The sequence below is a fragment of the Xyrauchen texanus genome, chromosome 7, assembly GCF_025860055.1.
Source record: "Xyrauchen texanus isolate HMW12.3.18 chromosome 7, RBS_HiC_50CHRs, whole genome shotgun sequence".
Lineage (NCBI taxonomy): Eukaryota > Metazoa > Chordata > Actinopteri > Cypriniformes > Catostomidae > Xyrauchen > Xyrauchen texanus.
This window is the reverse complement of record NC_068282.1, coordinates 44,125,596-44,144,174: the sequence shown is the minus strand read 5'-3', so window position 1 is coordinate 44,144,174 and position 18,579 is coordinate 44,125,596. Positions and strand designations below refer to the sequence as shown.

Below are 18,579 nucleotides of genomic sequence, written 5' to 3'. Positions count from 1 at the left end.
CTAATGTCATTCTGTATACAGTATATCTGAATATAGTGCACGAGTCACATGGTCTGCTTTTATTATGTTTTTGTTGTTGTTGTTGTTGTCACAATAAACTGTTGTTGTATAGAAAAGCGCTGTGTAATGCTTTCTTTTTTCTTTTTGTGTTCCACAGACACAATATCATCATACAAGTTTGGAACAACATGAGGGTGAGTAAATATTCACATAATTTTCCTTTTTGGGAGAACTATTCTTTTAAACTACTATTGGATGTTTTCACTCATCCTGTATTATCCTGATTCTGCTGAAAACATCTCATTTACATAAACAAACCAAATGAGCAACCTGGGAATCTAGCTGTACTTTGTTCCTTAAATTAAATCCTTATATTAGTGAAACAAACAATAAACACCATGAGTAAGTAATGAAAATCTTTTAATGTTTTGCACATAGATATTTTCATATTATTGTTGTTATAATAATAACTACCTCAAAAATAATAGTTATTATATGCATATAAAACTAATCCATTAATTTACTATATGTACTATGCTGTACTTCTTTATATAAAACAACATGAAGAAACACCTCATCAGCTTATATAGGAGCTTGAAGGGAGGGAATAATAATAAAGCCAATAAACACACATACATACACACACAGAATCAGTGCAAGACACTGATGAGGTTGTTCAGTCACTGACAACATGTACATAGTCCGTTTTGTATTCATTGATGTCCATAAAGCAGACACACACTGGCATCAGTCATGTAAAGAATGATCCAACATATTAAAAACCTAGCAAACATGATACTGATATGTCTTTGTAGAAGTCTGGATGAAAAATGAATATTGAGTTCCACAACATGGCCACTTGTATGTGAACACCCTTTTATTTAATGGGTTTGCCCATTTAATTCTATGCAATGAAATTCTAGATAATTGTGCATCTTGTGTAACTCCATATTAATGCCAGTGATTTTGGTCACATACTGTATTATAGATAGCTTTTGTGGAAAATGAACTGCATAAATAAACATCAAGGGCAGGTAAGCACCTTCAGAAAGCCACAGCATCTTGTTTCATGTGTCCTATTTCTACTTAGAATGACACAGAGAGATAGAGGAATACAGAGACACAGATATAAAGAAGGGATGGTTCTAGTGTTTGATTACCCAAATGCATTACTTTTAAGCCTCTGTAAACCACAGTGAACATTTAGATACTCATAGCTCTGTGTATGCGTATATGGGTATGTTTGTTTCTGTGGTTTGTGTGAGCGTCTTCTTACACCAGAACAGAACTGCAGAGAAAACCTCCTGTATCAGAAATGGGGCCCTGACTGCTCGGCCCGGCGTACGAGATGAAAGAATTGACTGGTGAGAGATGGGCCCTTAGGGCCCCTGTGTCACCGCTGACCGTCCAAGCAAATACGTCAAGAGGACCCATCAAAACTGTGAAGGAAACAAAACGTTTCACTGTCAGTGGTCACAATTAAAAACATTGAAAACCATGACCGTGTTTAAAGGAATAGTTCACCAAAAAGTTTCATTATTTATTCAACCCCACAACAGGATATCTATAGCAGAATGTCTGAGCTTCTATTTTCTATTCAAGGCAAGTGGATAGTGATTTGTAGGACTGGGTAAAAATATAGATTTTCTGATGCATAGCAATCATGCCTAGGCATAATTTACAGTTTGTACAGGTCTTTTTGCCATTGCTAATTTTGTTCCTACCACTTTATGAAATAGCGTTCATCAGATAAGTGTTTAATGCAGAATAAACATTTTCACAAGTTCTTGAGCAGGAGTTTGTCATTTTTTATGTTATGATGAGTGCTTCTTTTGGCTGTTATCTGTGCCGTTGTGTGACAGCAGGCAGCGATACTCTCTCGTGCATCCAGTCACGCAATCTACTTGCTCCGCAGCTCATGCCCCTTTCCAATTAAATCGCAAAACAAAATAGAAACAGATCTCATGAACCCGAACCTCCTTGTAATAGAGGCGAAAACTGTCAATCAGTCATATTGGCTAAAGTTTACTGATCCATGTATTTATCAACTGTCAGATGTACGAATCAAAATATTAAATCAGTTATGTGAAACAGTGCCGGCCTTACCTATTAAGCAACAAATGCCGCTGCATAGATTAACACAGGTTCACTATAGCCAAATAATTATTTGCAATAAGTGCAAATAGCACTTGGCACACATCCTGCAAACTATCAAAACTATTATAATTATTGCAAACGCTTCAAAGAAAAGACATAGAGAGATAAGTATATGAATTTGACATTCCTCAGCCTAAGATTTAATGTAGCGACACTGGTAAGATTTCACAATTCTCCCCTCATTAATCCATGTGCGTGAAGACAGACAGTGGCTATGCATGCCACCGGAAAGTCAATTATTTTAAATAATAATGAACACGAAGGTGTAAATGGGGGGGGGTGGGCGGGGTATTGATGTTGTGTGTGTTTGGATAGGTATACTTGTAGGTAGGGGGCCCCATTTTGAAAATCTTCTTAGGGCCCCCAGAACGCTAGGACCAGCCCTGAAATTAAATATTTATTGGAGCACTTGAATTGGACATTAATAATGACTTTATTAGAGCTGTCAAATTAAAGCATTAATGCATGCGATTCATTAAAAAAGTTCAACTTGTTAATATTCTTAATCGTGATTAACGCATTTACCGTTAATACAGCATAAACCAGCATAAACACATTTACATTTACATTTATGCATTTGGCAGACGCTTTTATCCAAAGCGACTTACAGTGCACTTATTACAGGGACAATCTCCCCGGAGCAACCTGGAGTTAAGTGCCTTGCTCAAGGACACAATGGTGGTGACTGTGGGGTTAGAACCTGTGACCTTCTGATTAACAGCCCTGTGCTTTAGCCACTACGCCGGAACCTTTTCAATGTGTCCATCCGGAGTCATTACACCCCAAACACACACATCAGTGATTCAATATCAGTGATGAAGTGATGGGAAAAGGAGCTCTTACCGCTGTTTGTTTGTACAAAACAAGCCTAGATGGAACTTGTGACAGAAATCAATAATTTTTCAGCTTAAGTAAGGTGTATTTTAATTGCCACAGAAGCACAGTAAACTTTACCTATTATCAAAATGCAGAATGAGAATTTTTTTTCTTAAAGCGCTTTTCATGTGGAGTTTAAAGCGGTGCTTGACGCTGGCACTCGCCCTATGACACAAATCATGAATGCAGCTTCACGATTGCTGTAACAAAGCAGAGAGCCACAGTCTGCCGGCTAATTCATATTATGGAGGATGAGCATTTAAGAAATGTAATGCCCAATACAGTGAATATGCAACCTATGTGGGGACTAGTTCTTTCAATTAGTCAAACTCCCACTTAAACATTTAATGTTATTGTGGCAGGGCGGAGGGCGGGGCAAGGTTGTGATTCCACACACCCAGCCCTAATCAGGCTAATCAATCCTCAGAGAGGGAGAAAGGCCGGCTGGAAGCTGCTGTGTGATAGAGAGAGAGATTTATGGGCAGCTGTCTGACACCTTTGTGTGCTTGTCTTTTTGTTTAAGTTTCAAATTAAAATATTATTTATATCGTCAAGCCGGTTCTCACTACCTCCTTTCCATTAATCCCTTCACACTGGTGCCGAAATCTGGGAAGGAGGAGGGATGTGCCGTAGTAGAGTCCTCAACACTACCATCCACCCCAATGGAGCAGCAGCGGCCATCTGCCAGAGGAGCCCAGCCGCTGGAATTGGAGGAACGGCCGCTGACCACGAGGGGAGGAGGGGCTCCCAACCAACCGCCTGGAGCGGTTACCGCTGCCAGGGGCGGGGGAGACCCCTACCATCCACAAAAAAAAACACTGCGGGGCATTCCGTCCACCAGGGGGCGTAGGTCTGCCTCCGATCTGTCCAGGATGACTGACAGCAGTACAATTTATCAAAATTATCTGGACATAACCAAAAGAATATTCATGAGTTTTGCCACTTTGTGACTCCACCGATCCAATAGTGAGAAAGTCCCCTCTATATTTAACAGCATTAACTGATAAATATACAGGGGTAATTTATAAACTGATAATTTAAGCAAAAGGGACAGTATAACTGAAATAAACCCATATGACTCAATATCGAATCAATAGGAATAGGAATCGAATCGGTAAATCAGTATCAATACAAGCCCTTATGATTCGTGCTGCCAAGCCCCAAAAATAAAAGCGCCATAAAAGTGCTATTAAAGTACCACATATGACTTGTTTACAGGAGTCAATATTTAGGTGAAGATTTATAATGAACAAGGAGTAACAAGTTTTATCAGTTTCTCACACCAAAAAGTTTGTATTACATCAGAAGACATTTATTAAACTACTCAAGTCACATGAGTTTAAGACGGTTTAAGGGAGAGTAAATGATGAGAGAATTATAATTTTTAGGTAAACTTTCACAGTGATTAAAGTAAAAGTTTACCTAAAAATTATAATTCTCTCATCATTTACTCTCCCTTAAACCGTCTTAAACTCATGTGACTCGAGTAGTTTAATAAATGTCTTCTGAATGATGAATGATTTCTGTAATCCTCTATTAAATCATTCATGAATGACATAGTAGTGGTTTCCCTGTCTCCTCAAAATAAATAAATGAATAAATAAAAGAAACTCAAAATGAGGGGGAAAATCAGCATCGGAATTGTTGATTATTCCTTGAGGATAAACGTCTGCCTTTGAGCTATTAAATATTAACAAAGCCATTTTCTACCCATGCTGGGAAGCTTTACGAGATCATGGATAGACAGGGTCACCTCTGCCTTTGTATTCACACACACACAGGGATACAATGACTGTACGTATCAAAGTTTCAAATGAGAGACAAACCAGAGCAGAGATTATGGCTTTGTTCCAAACCATAGTAAGCTGCCATGCTGTATGCTGTCTACATACTCAGTTCCCTTCTATAGCAGCATGTAACTGTAAATTTTATATGTGCAGGCAGCAACTCTATTAAAATACATTCATGTTGCCACAAAAATAGCACAAGGCAAACAAAACACCCACCTTGTGTGAAAATTCCTGGAAAAAGATACATTTACTTGAGAAGTTTTTTTTAGAATATGTTATTGCATTTTAGCTTAAAACAAGGAAAAACTATTTGCTAATGGGTTTAAGATAAATTAGCTTAGTTCAAAGGGAAAACAACATTTTTGTACTGTTGGCAAATTGCTTTTTTTTTGCCTGAATACAAGACTTGTATAATGTTATTTTGCTTCTCAAATTGTTATATATTGTTTTAATGATATTTTGATATTTTTACTGTAAAACAAGACAAAAATCCTTATTATGGGAATTCTTTTTTTGTAGTTTATATGATATCTCCAGCCATAAAAGCATTCAGTTGCCCGACGCCCAGAAGACGACATGTAAATAAACAAAATTAAGACTAGCAAGTACAACCCCACCCCTCACTTCATAATAAAAATGCTGTATAAGTAGCTATCACACTAGGGTTTGGACCAGAGCCAAGTAATTTTTTGCAGAACTCACCTGTCCCAGATCTTCACATTCCTGCAGTTGTTGCTGCAGCAGCCTGCTGATATCAAAGCTGTGAAGAAAAATAGAGAATGTTTGTGAAACAGAGAATAGTCGGTACATTTTGTGACGAATTAAAATAGGAATAACAGCACATTGTTTCAATACATACTTAAACAGCAGATACAGGATGTATTTTAATTTGGTGTGAGGTGTTTGCTGGAGGTGTGTGTTTGTTTGTTTGTTTGTTTGTTTGTTGGTTTGTTTTTTTGGATGTTCTCCCCTTTTCTCCCCAATATGGCATGCCCAATTCCCACTGCGCTCTAGGTGCTCATTGTGGCGTTGTGACTCCGGGTGGCAGAGGACGAATCTCAGTTGCCTCCGTGTCTGAGATAGTCAATCCGTGCATCTTATTACGTGGCTTGTTGAGCACATTACCGCGGAGACCGGGCATGTGTGGAGGCTTCACGCCAATCGCTGCGGCATCCACGCACAACTCACCACGCGTCCCACCGAGAGCGAGAACCGCAATATAGCGACCACGAGGAGGTTAACCCAACATGACTCTACATGGGAGTCACTCAGCATGCCCTAGATTAGAATTTGCGACTCCAGGTGTGGTAGTCAGCTTCTTTACTTGCTGAGCTACCCAAGCCACCTATAGAGGTGTTTGTTAAAGTTTTATTTGGTTTGTTCAAAGTAAAGTCAACCTGAAATGTAGCTTTTTTGCTTAAAACATGTTACTGGTCTTATTGTGCTCGATATAGAAATAGCTTGCTCCAGGTAGGCCTATTATAGACCTCATTGCTTGTTTAACTTGGAAATATGTCACATTACGAAAGTAAAATGGGTAACGGACAGTGTTTCATTTTGACTTTAGAATTTCTGTTGTGGTTTACAGCAAGCACTGCTACAGACATAATTGCTCCCCCAGCCTCACCGTGCTTGAGCAGTTGTTTTCTCTTTTTAAATGTCATAATGTTTAGTAGCACCCAAAGGAAGACCTTATTATTTGCCTGCAATATTGAGCCTGGTGCTAAAATGTTCTCCTGCGTGCCTGACGAGACTAACCAACTGTGAACTTGTCTGCTTTTCCCATATGCCATCCCATCAGACCACACACACACACACACACACACACACAGACAGAGAGACACAGACAGGCAGACATAGTGACAATCCTTCCCAGAGAAACCTCAAGCTGTGAAGGGTGTCATCTGTCAGAGTAAGAACATACTATTTCACAATATTGCGTCTACATTCTCAGGGGCATTTTCATTAATGGTTGCAGCACTTTTACTCATTTTTGAATTTCATTGCAAAAACCTGCGTCTTGTCCACTAACACCCCACCACAATTTTGGGATTCTATATAAAAATGCTGGATGGAAACACCAAGTCAAAATACACATAAAAATAACATCCCTTACGAAAATTGAGAGTTCACTGCAAATATACCAGAAACAAAATTGTCTATTTTTGCCAAAGATTTGCCAGAGGTTCACCACTACCGGTGAAGAGCTGCAAACATTAGTGGCGAATCAAAAGCTCATTTGCATGTGAAAATACCGAGCAGCAAATTTTGATTTCCAAAAGATTTATTTTGCAAGGCATAGCTTGAGGTGGATAAATGTTTTAATTGATAAGAAGACATGTGCATAAACTACAATGAAAACACATTTTCTGAAAAAAATTCTAAGATGTGCATCAAAACAATGTCATGTGACTGAATAATTCACTCATAACTGGAATAACCAGCAGACTTATATTGTCGCATGCCATCTCAAACGTTGCTCTGATCGTTCTGAAATGCCAGACATCAAAATTCCTGTCATCAAAATGATTGGCTATACAACCTCCCAGAACTGCCTGACATGCTTTTATTTCCAGATATAAGGCATTTGCTGCCAGTCGCAAGCAAACATGAGGTTTGTTAGAGCGTTTTTTCTGCATGCTCTAAAGGGCAAGTCATTTATTACATTGAATTAAGAAGCCACAGTTGCTTCCCCAGTGACAACATCCATTTTGTGCCAATTTCCCTGGTAGTGACGATTTGGTTCTCTTCAACAAACATTTGCAAATAGTTTTTGCAAAATTATTATTTTTTTTGCTAAAGATTCAACTTGGATGGAAGCATGATTATGTATTGAATTTCTTTTCAGAGCAAACATGCCTCCTTGTAGTAGTCTTGTTATTTCGATAAGGAAGACTTGCAGACTTGAGTGAGATTTAAGATGACATTTATTTGATGAATATAAAACAGAAAAGTAATGTCTCTCTTTGGCGTAGGCCCCTGCTAATAAAGGTGCAAGTGATTTAGAAGCACACATTAGCTCTGCGAAGCATAAAGTGTCAGCAAAAGGTGAAAGTTCATCAGTTCAATTCTGACTACTTTTAGCAAACCAGGTAAAATTGTTATCAAATTGCTCCATTTTCCATGGCCATTCAAAATAATAGTAATAGTAAATGAAAGTACACTCATGACATCAAATATTTTATTCAAATAGAATGTTGGGAATTGTCCTCTTTTTGGAAAACCAGAATATGTTTATCCTAAGAAACACTGCCACAGGAAATCAGGTTCTAAAACTGCATGTGCAAATAAACTATCAGTGGGAACAATTTAGTCTTTTGAATTCCCCCTTTTCCCCTGTTCTAACTAGAAAAAAACATGTGTGCGAGCACCTGTCATTGACAGGCTAATCTTGTTAACCAGCTTTCCTGCACTCTCACTGTTCATTCGATATTCATTCAGATAAGAGTGACCGCACATCCATTCTGTCTGAACTTGCGTCCATTAAGCTGGCATCAATAGTGCTGCATGTTTCATTCACTGATCCAGCATCCTGCTTCAGTTTTTTTCATCTCGTTATCACATTTGCTGCAGGCATGCACACGCAGTCAGCCATTAAAGATTCATGCCACTCAGTGGACTTCTAACAAACGTTTTAGAAGGCTTAAACAGACATGCCTGTTTATCCGCCAGCATTCAAAATTTAAACACAGATTAAACATGAAACAATGCAGGAACGAGAGAGTGATTTGATCCTACAGAAGATAATAAGAACGTCAAAGAGGTTTAAGAATCGGCTCCTCAAATGTTAAATGGATAAGCATCCGATTAGGGCTGTCTGGATTATGTAATATGACGATTAACTGTCAAACAAAAAATTCAGATTATGTCAATTAATTGTCTCGTTAAGGGCTTTCACGATTAATTGTCATAAAGTGTCATATTTTTTAAGGGGTGCTTTTTTCTGCATGTGTGCTTCATACACCTTAAGAGGTCATTTTTACATATTTAACTTCAAATATTATACAGTACATCAAATATTAAAATAGGAATAAACTATGATTTCCTTTCAAGGCTTTAAAAACTTTTGAATGATGTGAAAATAGTTTTAAATATCAAAATATCCCTTAATACTTAAAATATGTCTCTCCTTTTGGACAATTACATTTTTGGTACATTTTACATTTACACTTGTTTTTTTAACTCATATATTTATAATTTTTTTTAATAAAAAATTATATATACTTATATATATATATTTTTATTTATTTATTTATTTATTTATTTATTATTATTATTATTATATTTATATTATAATTTTATTATATTATTCAGTAGTAAAACATTCCTTTCCTAATTTCTTCACTTTCACACGTTATTTTAATGCTCTGATTAAACCCACAAGTCCTTATTTGTCATGAAGCAAAAGCTATGAGATATCCTTCAATCATTTTATCACTCCACAGAAATAGAGTAAGTGTGTGTATCCTCCTCTTTGTCACTGCGTGTCATTAACACAGCATGCATGAACCAAGAAAATTGGACATTACACGATCGTTTAAAGTGAAACCGGAGCACTTTGCGTTCACTATCAAAGTTTATGCTTTGGAGTTTGGCGCAGGCCGCTGCTGACAGTGCACGCATCAGAGTGCTTCAAACGCTCTTCAGGACAGGAGCTGGATGACGCTCGAACTCAGAGTTCAACTGAATGACACACAAATGTGCCATTCAAGGCATTCATATATACAGTGTATTCATTCTTTCATTAAAATGAGATAGGAGTTTGAATACCCAGTAATCGCGGTTGTCTCAAATAACCGCGGTTAGATAAAATAACCGAATTGCGACAGTCCTACATCACTTGGGGATGAAACAAATCTGAAAGCAAGGATTCCCAATAACACTCAAACAAGAGAGAGACCTATTACTTTACTACAACTAAATATTTGTAAAATGGTTTTTAAATGGCTATTTGTACATATCGTGGCAGTTTCCTGGTGAAATGAACACTAGAGTTACTACAACACCAATGACATAAACAAAAATCACAAGTAAAATGGCAGATAAACACTTTCTTTTCCCTGTTCCTCACTCGATGCTATTTTACGACATCAAAATACTTTTACTAAAGCATATGACTTTGATTTTAAACATGATCAAACACGGTCAAGTTGCGAGGTAGCTCAACTGATCGAGCATTGCCGTTGCGATGCGAAGGACTGGGGTATGAGTACTGAAGTGCACGCAAGTTGACACATGAGCCGAAAGTGTCATAGACGCACCACAAAATTATGTGGTTGCTTCAGCAATTGCATTTTTCATCTCACTTTTGCTTTTGTTATATTATCGGTTAGGTTTAGGGTAGGGAGTTTGGTTTTGTTGATTTAAAACTCAATAAAGCATAAACCTTAAAAACCTCATCTGTTTGGGCGAAATTTGAACTCACTTTTAGCACCACTCAGTGGACATTTCACTTAGGAATGAAGAGATTAGGTAGGGATTATCAGGGCTGCCACTTAAATTCTTGGGGCCTTGGACAAAATTATATGGTTTCAAGGATACCAGACTCACCTAAAATTCCAATTTAACACATGAAAGTATGTGTCTGACAGTTTAGAGCAGAACCGCCGCTCCCTATAAGCAGACTACGCAGTCTGCGTAAGGCACCAACTCCCTAGGGGGGCACCATCTTACCCTAGGAGGGCGCCAGAAAGTCCACCAGCTGCCCTTAATCGCACGTTATGCGTTATTTAAAGACCCGAAAGCAGTTGCGGAACACAGATGATCTCTTTGCGCTCATATCACGTGAACCCACCTGGAACTCTACGTAGGCCATCAATTTGGCCAACGCCGGCCCTGAGAACGAGTTGTTTTTGCAGCTTAGTTTCAATAAATTGTCTTTTTTTCACTGTGGACTGGGGAGGAAGTTTCGAGTTCTTAAAAGACACATAATATTTCCATAGTAGAATTTTTTTCTCAAAACATCAAGGAAAATTTGATATGACCCCTTTAAAAATCATTCTGCTAAGCATCACATTATTGTAATAACCTAAGTATGCATTTAGCTCTTGAGCTCTTGATATTGAAATTGCATTGTGTAGGCTTTTATGATCTCATGTAGATACAACATGCATTATGCAGCCCATCCTGAGAGAGGCGGTGTGGAGGTACAGATCTGTGATCTCGCATTTGTTCATGTTCAAAACTTCTGTGTACATCTCGGTCTCTGTCTAACAGACACAAACGCATCTACCACTCATGCAGAGAATTTACACGTTTCCATTATCGTAAAACAGGGATTACATTAAGATTCAACTTCATTGTCATTGTGCAGAGCCATATGTTTACACATATCCCAACTAAGCTGGGGTCAGACATTAAACAGCACCCCTGGAGAAGATAGGGTCAAGGGCCTTGCTCAAGGGCCCAACAGTGGTATCTTGGCAGTGCTGGGGCTTGAACCCCCAACCTTTCAGTCAGTAACCCAGAGCCTTAACCACTGAGCAACCACTGGCCTCTTATGGAACATGATATTTTCAGAGATCAAAGGAACGCTTCAGCTCTAGAGTGATGGAGGCAGGAATCTAGTTGCTCTCCTATGAATTATGCTGAAGAAATTAATAAATAAATAAAGTTATAAATAGACTGGCGTCGGCAAACATCCCTATGATGTAAACTCTCACACTACAACTAGGCACATTTTTTTACTTTCCATGAAAGAAGTAATTAGCTCAACACATCTGCTTGCATCATATTTGTAGTGTAATTTCATTATTAAAAGGCATAATTTCATGTAGGTTCATTCTGTTCTATAAAACAGATATGTTAGTTTGTCCTAATTTTTATTTTCATGTAACATCTGCATAAAATAAATGACAGATGGGGTTCTATATGCATTATAAACACTTAAAAGGTCCTATGAAATCACAATTGTAATGTTGTAGCTTTTAGTACATCACTGATAGCTTTAAAGGTAGCTTTTATGATATTGTACTCTTAAAAGGCAACAAAGTTAGCAAATGTATAAAATTTACACTTTAAAATGTTACCTGAACAAATATGTTTTTGACTAGCAACAAAGTCTTTCTAGAAAGTCAGTCCACAGGCGGCCATCTTTGGAATGCTCCCAGGGAAGCTATTCCCAGTCATGAAAGTGCAGCTCCTATCTACTTGAATTGGGAAATCTCCAAAAAGGTTGGTCAAGATTATGATCAAAGAACATACAGTATTTCAATTCAGCAGTAAAATCTGCCAACTTTGGTATCATAAATTGGGCTTCTTTACCTCAGATTACACAAATAAACAACATTTCCCAGTTTGTATAGGTGATATCTGTATCTATAAGGTTTCTTTCTCTTTTACTTGTAAGGTGGGACTTCCTTTCTACATCAGTTGACTGTTGGGCATTCCAATTTCTCCATGGCCCATATCTGCTAAATTGTCTATGCTAGCAATAGCACATTTCAAATTATGGTTCACAGCAGTGACATAAACCAAAGACTACTGGTCCTGCCCCAACTTCCTGTTTCAACACTGGAAAGAAAACTGTGATTTTCCATTTTGTGGGGTCTTTAAACAAAACATATCATGCCCTTATGCTGCCATACTCTACCATCCAACAATACCCACAATGCCCCTCACAGAGTGTGCTGAACTGGAGATCAATGCCTAATAAACCTCAATAAACATGCATGCATCTATGACTGTATTAACCCATATACCTTCATGCAGAGTCATGGTTAGTTCAGTCAGCTTCAGTCAGCTGCTGGATCTTTTATAGTGCAAATGTTGCTGTCTTAATCACGGACCGAATTCACTGTATTTAATAAACACAAAAACAAGAGCAGTAACTAATGATTCCAGGCAGTGTTGTGTAAGTTCCTCAAAAAAAGTAATTAAATACAATTTACTTATTACTACTTTAAAATTGTAATCAGATTACAGACTTTACTGATTTCTTCCTTCAAAAAGTAATCACATTATTAATTAAGTTTACGCTACTTTATAAAATACTTTTTAGAGAAAAGCTTTTTTCCCCACTCAATTAATTCATTAATTTTCCTCCTTGTTGCGCATGTCTTTAGCTGTAACAGGAATGCAAACAGACGTACATATTAATGTCATTCGTGTTTTGTATTCTCTACATATAATACTGTTTTAGAAATATGTGTAACCCAACTAAAGTAATTAAAGGCAATTAAATTATTTGAAGGTCAGTAACTGTAATCTTATTACAAAGAATTTGAAATGTAATTTGCTGCACCATTACTAAAAGTAATTAGATTACAGTAATTAATTACTTTGTAATTAGATTACACCCAACACTCTTTGCTTAGTTCATAAATTGTTCAAAGATGTCGTTTGCTGAATTCCATACAATGGCAGTTGATAGTGATTCAATGTAAAGTTTAAAAAAAGAAACAAAAAGTGTCATAGAAGAAGTCCATGCAACTCATGCATCTTATTTCAAATCTTCTTAAGTATACAACAGTCTTTGGTGAGAAACAATCATGAGGTAAGCTTGTTCATGTGTTTGAGCAACAACTTGCATTGTTCATGCAAGAACTTGTGCTGTTTATTCTTTCCCAAGGTGTCATGTCATAAGAAATAGCATTTTTCTTGATATTTTGACAAATAAGAGATCATTCTACAATAACAACATCTATAAATTTCAGAACTCAAAACGTAATCCCCAATGCAATAAAAGCATTTATTGAAACCAAGCAAAAACACCTAGTTCTCTACATCCAAAACTTCTTTAAGTCACTAGGGGGCCCATTAATTTATCTACAGTGACAAAACATCAATGCCTACTTTACATCACTGCACCCTTGGCCCCGCCCACTGGTGCTTCATATCGTAAATTGAGAGAGAGCAGGACAGACAGGTCCAAAGTGGACTCACTATGCCTGAACACCAAAAGGGAGCCCTCTGGACTATTTTGAATAATTTTTGTATATAAACATGCACTAGACAGACATCTTTGACCATTGCCATGTATCACACGCCACTTTTAAAAGACACAGAGCAAAGTTACAACTCTGAAAAGGAGACCCCATTCTATTTCATCAGCTGCTCTGGATCTTGCTCTTTTGAGCACAAACACGTTGTGGATGCTTTCTTGAGCTCATCTGACTATTTTTTATTTAAAGTGTATGTAAACATTCACTAGAAGGACGTCTTTGGGCATTTTGATGTGTTTCCAGCGATGTGATACTGTATGTGTGCATTGGACTATGTATGTGCATTAATATCAGCGTAGATTGTATGTTTTCTCGACTCATATCAGCGTGGATTGCTTGTAAACCAGTCATAATATGATTCAAGTTTTGCAAAGTTACTGTTATTGAAGGATGGGGCAGTTTAAAAACACTGGGAGCCAATTGCAAACCACTAAGTAAACCGTTTCATTCATTAATATTTCAAATGTCATAACTGTTTGATAGTTTATGGTGCTGAGTGTTAACAGTTCTGCTTGAGATGAACAGTTCAATATATTCAGATGCAATCTGTTGGATGTGCATTACGTGAAAACCCTGCAATTTTGTTTTATAATGTTGTGGAGCTTGTTCATTCTCTTCCAACTGTGTTTCAAAAATGGCTGTATTTAAGGGGCTGCGCGATGTTAGCCAATCATAACAGTGGGTGATTATGTTGAAGTTTTCAGGAGGTGCTTAGGACAAAAGAGAGCATTTCAGACAGGGGGCCAGAGACAGGGTGGAAAATGATCATACATTTCAAAATTATGACTGTTTTGGTGAAAAAATAAACTCTAATATTATCAGTGGACCTTAGAGAAGATAATACAATTATATATTTTTTTTTAAACAGTATGCCTGACCCCTTTAAGATAAGCTTTTTTCTCAATAAAACCTATCGTATACCTTCAGATGACTTGGAATATGATGCTTTCACGATACATTAAGTTTTAAAGTGAGTCACTACCAACTGGCAATGTATTGAAAAGACAGACATATGCATTTTTGTTCAAACCCATTTAAAGAAAATCAATTGGTTTGAAATAACATGAGACTGAGTAAATTATGACAGAATTAATATTTTGGGGGCAAAACCTTTTTGAATAGGAAACAAATTACATAGTGCTCTTTAAAGCGACATGTGTGGACAGAGCTGCAAAGCAGAGTTTTTCGTGAACACTCACAATCCTCTCATAACGCCATGACTCAATAGTCTGAGCTGAGCCCGCTAAATCCATTAGAGGACCCGTGATTAAGAGCTCACTGTAATATTCTTTCCCAGGGAAACAAAAATGCTCAAATATACTGTAGTACACAGGACAAAGGTTATTGGATATTTTGTTCACTTACCAGATCCTGTTTTTGTTCATTTAATTTAAACCTATTACACTCTATGGCATTTACATCTGTTTAACACTGCTATAGGTACCACAAAAATCATTGCATTAATTTTGAATTCTGGTAATTCTTTTTCCATTTCGCATATTTTATTTGGGTTACATTTTTGTGTTAACCTCATTATTTTCAGCCATTTTATTTTGGGTTTAATTCACTGGTTATTAAGACTATTAACAAAATAAATGATATATGTATACATTTGTGAGTTTTCTTGTTGGCAAAGTCACCATCACATTTCTGAAATGAGAAGATTGCCAGGTTGCTCGGTCTATCCTGAGACATTTCTGCTCTCATGTTAGTTTTAGAAAGTCTTAACTTGCTAACTGATATTTACACAGGGTCAAAAATGTCTGGCCTGGGTATTGTTACAGGTTTCCTGATTCTAGGTACAGTATATTTTGGTTACAATCTCCATTTAACTTAAATATAAAATGCATTATTTCTCAGCTCATACTGTTAACTACGAAGGGACCTTCTAACCTTCTAGGTACAGTTTGAAAATATTACTTGTATTATTTTGTCAATTTGTCATCATATTGGTTGCATTTTAGCTTTGATCAAAATGGTCAAATTCATTATATTACATCAATATATGTCTTGAAACTGCATTTATTATTTTGCATATATATTTGTTACATGTTTATTGTTTACATGCATAAATTGTCCCATTTACAATTATTTACATTGATACTCAGAACACATGCTAAATTGGTACTGTCTCTTTAAACAGACAAAAGCTGAGCACAACAACAGGTGATATTGTTCCTCGCATATTTTTGGGTGGCTTAACGTAAGGAAACTTTCACATGTATCTAATGGAGTTCTGGAAAAAATAACAGTTAGGCATCATAGATAAATATCTATTGGTAAATGTTGCAATGAAGTAAAATATGTTTATACAGTAAATGCGTGAGTCAGTTTGATTTGAATTGTGCACGTCACTTTATTAAGCAAGCATCTGATTGTTGTTCACTGTTTAATTAAAAGCGTGTAATGATGCAGTAATAATGTTACCTACCACCTGGTGAATATTTCCATTTTATTTCTCACCAAAAGCATTTATTTCTCACGTTTGGCGTGTGCTAAGTGTTAATTTTGGAACATGTTACATCAATATCAAACAAATATCCACCTAAGTAGCTATGTTGACATGTATGGCTCACTTCTCTTCTGTAAAAAAAAAACTCTTCTGGTTTCTTCTGGTGCCCCTGCACCTGTCTAGTGTGACTAATTTGGATTGAGGGAGTATTTGAGCATTTACTCACTCATTTAGGTTTTTGCCTACTGTATGTGTGGAGGTAAAACTGAGAAAGCCGGCAGCTTCAGAGCTAAATTTAGAACACGAGTCAGAGGGGGGTATCTCCCAAGGTCACCAAAGAGAGCACACAAAACATCATTTACACTGGCACACAAACACATGAGATACAGGTCTGCCTAAACCACTGGCTTCCTTGGGGACCGGAGAGTTTGAGTTTGAAGAGGTCTGACTTCTGTAGTATCAGGAAATGGCTTTTTTTTTCTTGAGTTGTGTAATGGCCCCTTTGTCTCCACTTTAAAAGCCTCGCTCTTATCTGTGGCAAGGTCTCGAATTTGCCTCGGCTTAAACCGAAGTGAATGTAGCTGAGAAAGAAGGCTCACATGCTTCTGAGTTTCAAGAGGTTTACTGCGCATTTAAAGGGACAGTAGGCTACCACCCAGCACCCCAAAATTAAATCTGCCTTTGTGTTCTCTCCCTCATATCGAAAACAACAGTACAAATTTTTGAAGAATCATTAAGCAGCTCTTTTCCATATAACAACAGTTTATAGTGACCACATTTGTCAAGCACGTAGTACACATGATTTGTTCTTTGTGCAGGTAAAAGACGCAAATTACGGTGTTATTTACTGATAAACTTCCCGTCACTGATGCTCTTAAATAATAACATTTTATTAAAAATTCTATGATCATTTACTCACCCTCATGCCATCCCAGATGTGTATGACTTTCTACTGCATTTTTTAGAGGAATATCTCTGCTCTATAGGTCCACACAATGCATAAAAGTGCAATGCACAATGCACTTCAGTGGTTAAATCCATATCTTCTGAAACAATCCAATCACAAGTTTTGTGAGATGACAGGTAAGAAAAGAACAAAAAACTACAAATCTGGACATCTGCAGTCTCCTTGGCAATCATGATTTCAAACTTGATTACACTTCCTAGCACCGTCTAGTGCTCTGTGCATGCGTCAAACATTAGGAGGTGTAATTGAGCTTGAAATCATAATCGTGTATTCGTCTCACCCAAAATAGATTAAATCACTTCAGAAGACATGGATTAAACCACAGGAGTCAAATGGATTACTTATATGCTGCCTTTATGTGTATTTTGGAGCTTCAGAGTTTGGGTCACCATTCACTTGCATTATATGGACCTACAGAGCTGAGATATTCTTCTAAAAACAACAACCACATTTCTGGCATGAGCTGACAGCATAGCTACACTACAACATGATTCCTTTAATTTATAGCAGCCCTGTGTCTTAATCAGAAAAGAAAAGAAAAAAACTAGTGACCAAATACAGTATTGAGATTAGTTTTTGGGAGGTCAAGAGGAGCTTGTCTTGATTTGGGATTTCTGCGAACAATGTAAAGGGATTTTGTTATGGGCAGTGCCAAGAGAGCATTATTTAGATGCTCATTTATATGAACTTTGTTGACTTAACCCACTGTGATGTTTATAACCCTGTGATTTGTTTCTCCGAATAAGAGTCAGTAGGAAGCAGAAAAATTATAATTCTCTGAAAACCTCTTATTGGATTATCCAGAGCTTTGGTTCGACTGCAGTACATCACTGCATCTATGCACAAGTTTAATTCCCACAACATATTTTACATTTTTTATTTTTAATGACTGCATGTACTGCTACACAATGCAATTTCTTTTGATACATGAGCTTAGATACAGTGAGCATTTTCATAATGCCAGTCTGCAAATAGACAACCAAAGCTCTTATGTCACAAACTGTGATATAAGACTGTGTGTCCTAACCAAGTGTGATGCAACAGTTTTCCAGCGACAAATAATTTGTCCACACTGAAAGTGAAACTATTGCACTATGTGACACAATCACAGCCAATCAGAAGATATTTCATGTTCAATATTTTGTGGAGCGTGATTTTGGACCAATTAAATTTGATGGAGTGTGGAACTACCGCAGTGTAAAGGCCACGATATACAGTAATTATGGAGAAGTTTGTCTTTGTTCTTTGTTCAGGGGTAAAAATTAATTTTAAACAGTCAAGCAACAGTTTACTGTTTGCAAACATTCAGACACCTGCCATACCGCTGTGGGAGGCGTTTAGAATTACATTTAAATGCCTCATTCTATGATTTGAATTCACATGAGGTCAGTAAAA

At 37.1% G+C, this 18,579-nt stretch overlaps 1 protein-coding gene across 1 annotated transcript in view; it reads right to left on the bottom strand.

Moving 5' to 3' along the window:
• Nucleotides 1–576: 576 nt before the first annotated feature.
• Nucleotides 577–18,579, bottom strand: part of LOC127646260 (coiled-coil domain-containing protein 85A-like) — a 28,196-nt gene continuing 10,193 nt past the window's right edge. Inside the window, exons 3-4 of the mRNA XM_052129760.1 lie at nt 5,526–5,583; nt 577–1,439 (exon numbers count right to left, since the gene is read on the bottom strand). Coding sequence (XP_051985720.1) covers nt 1,421–1,439; nt 5,526–5,583 — 77 coding nt within the window. The 3' untranslated portion in view covers nt 577–1,420. The remainder of the gene's footprint in view (nt 1,440–5,525; nt 5,584–18,579) is intronic.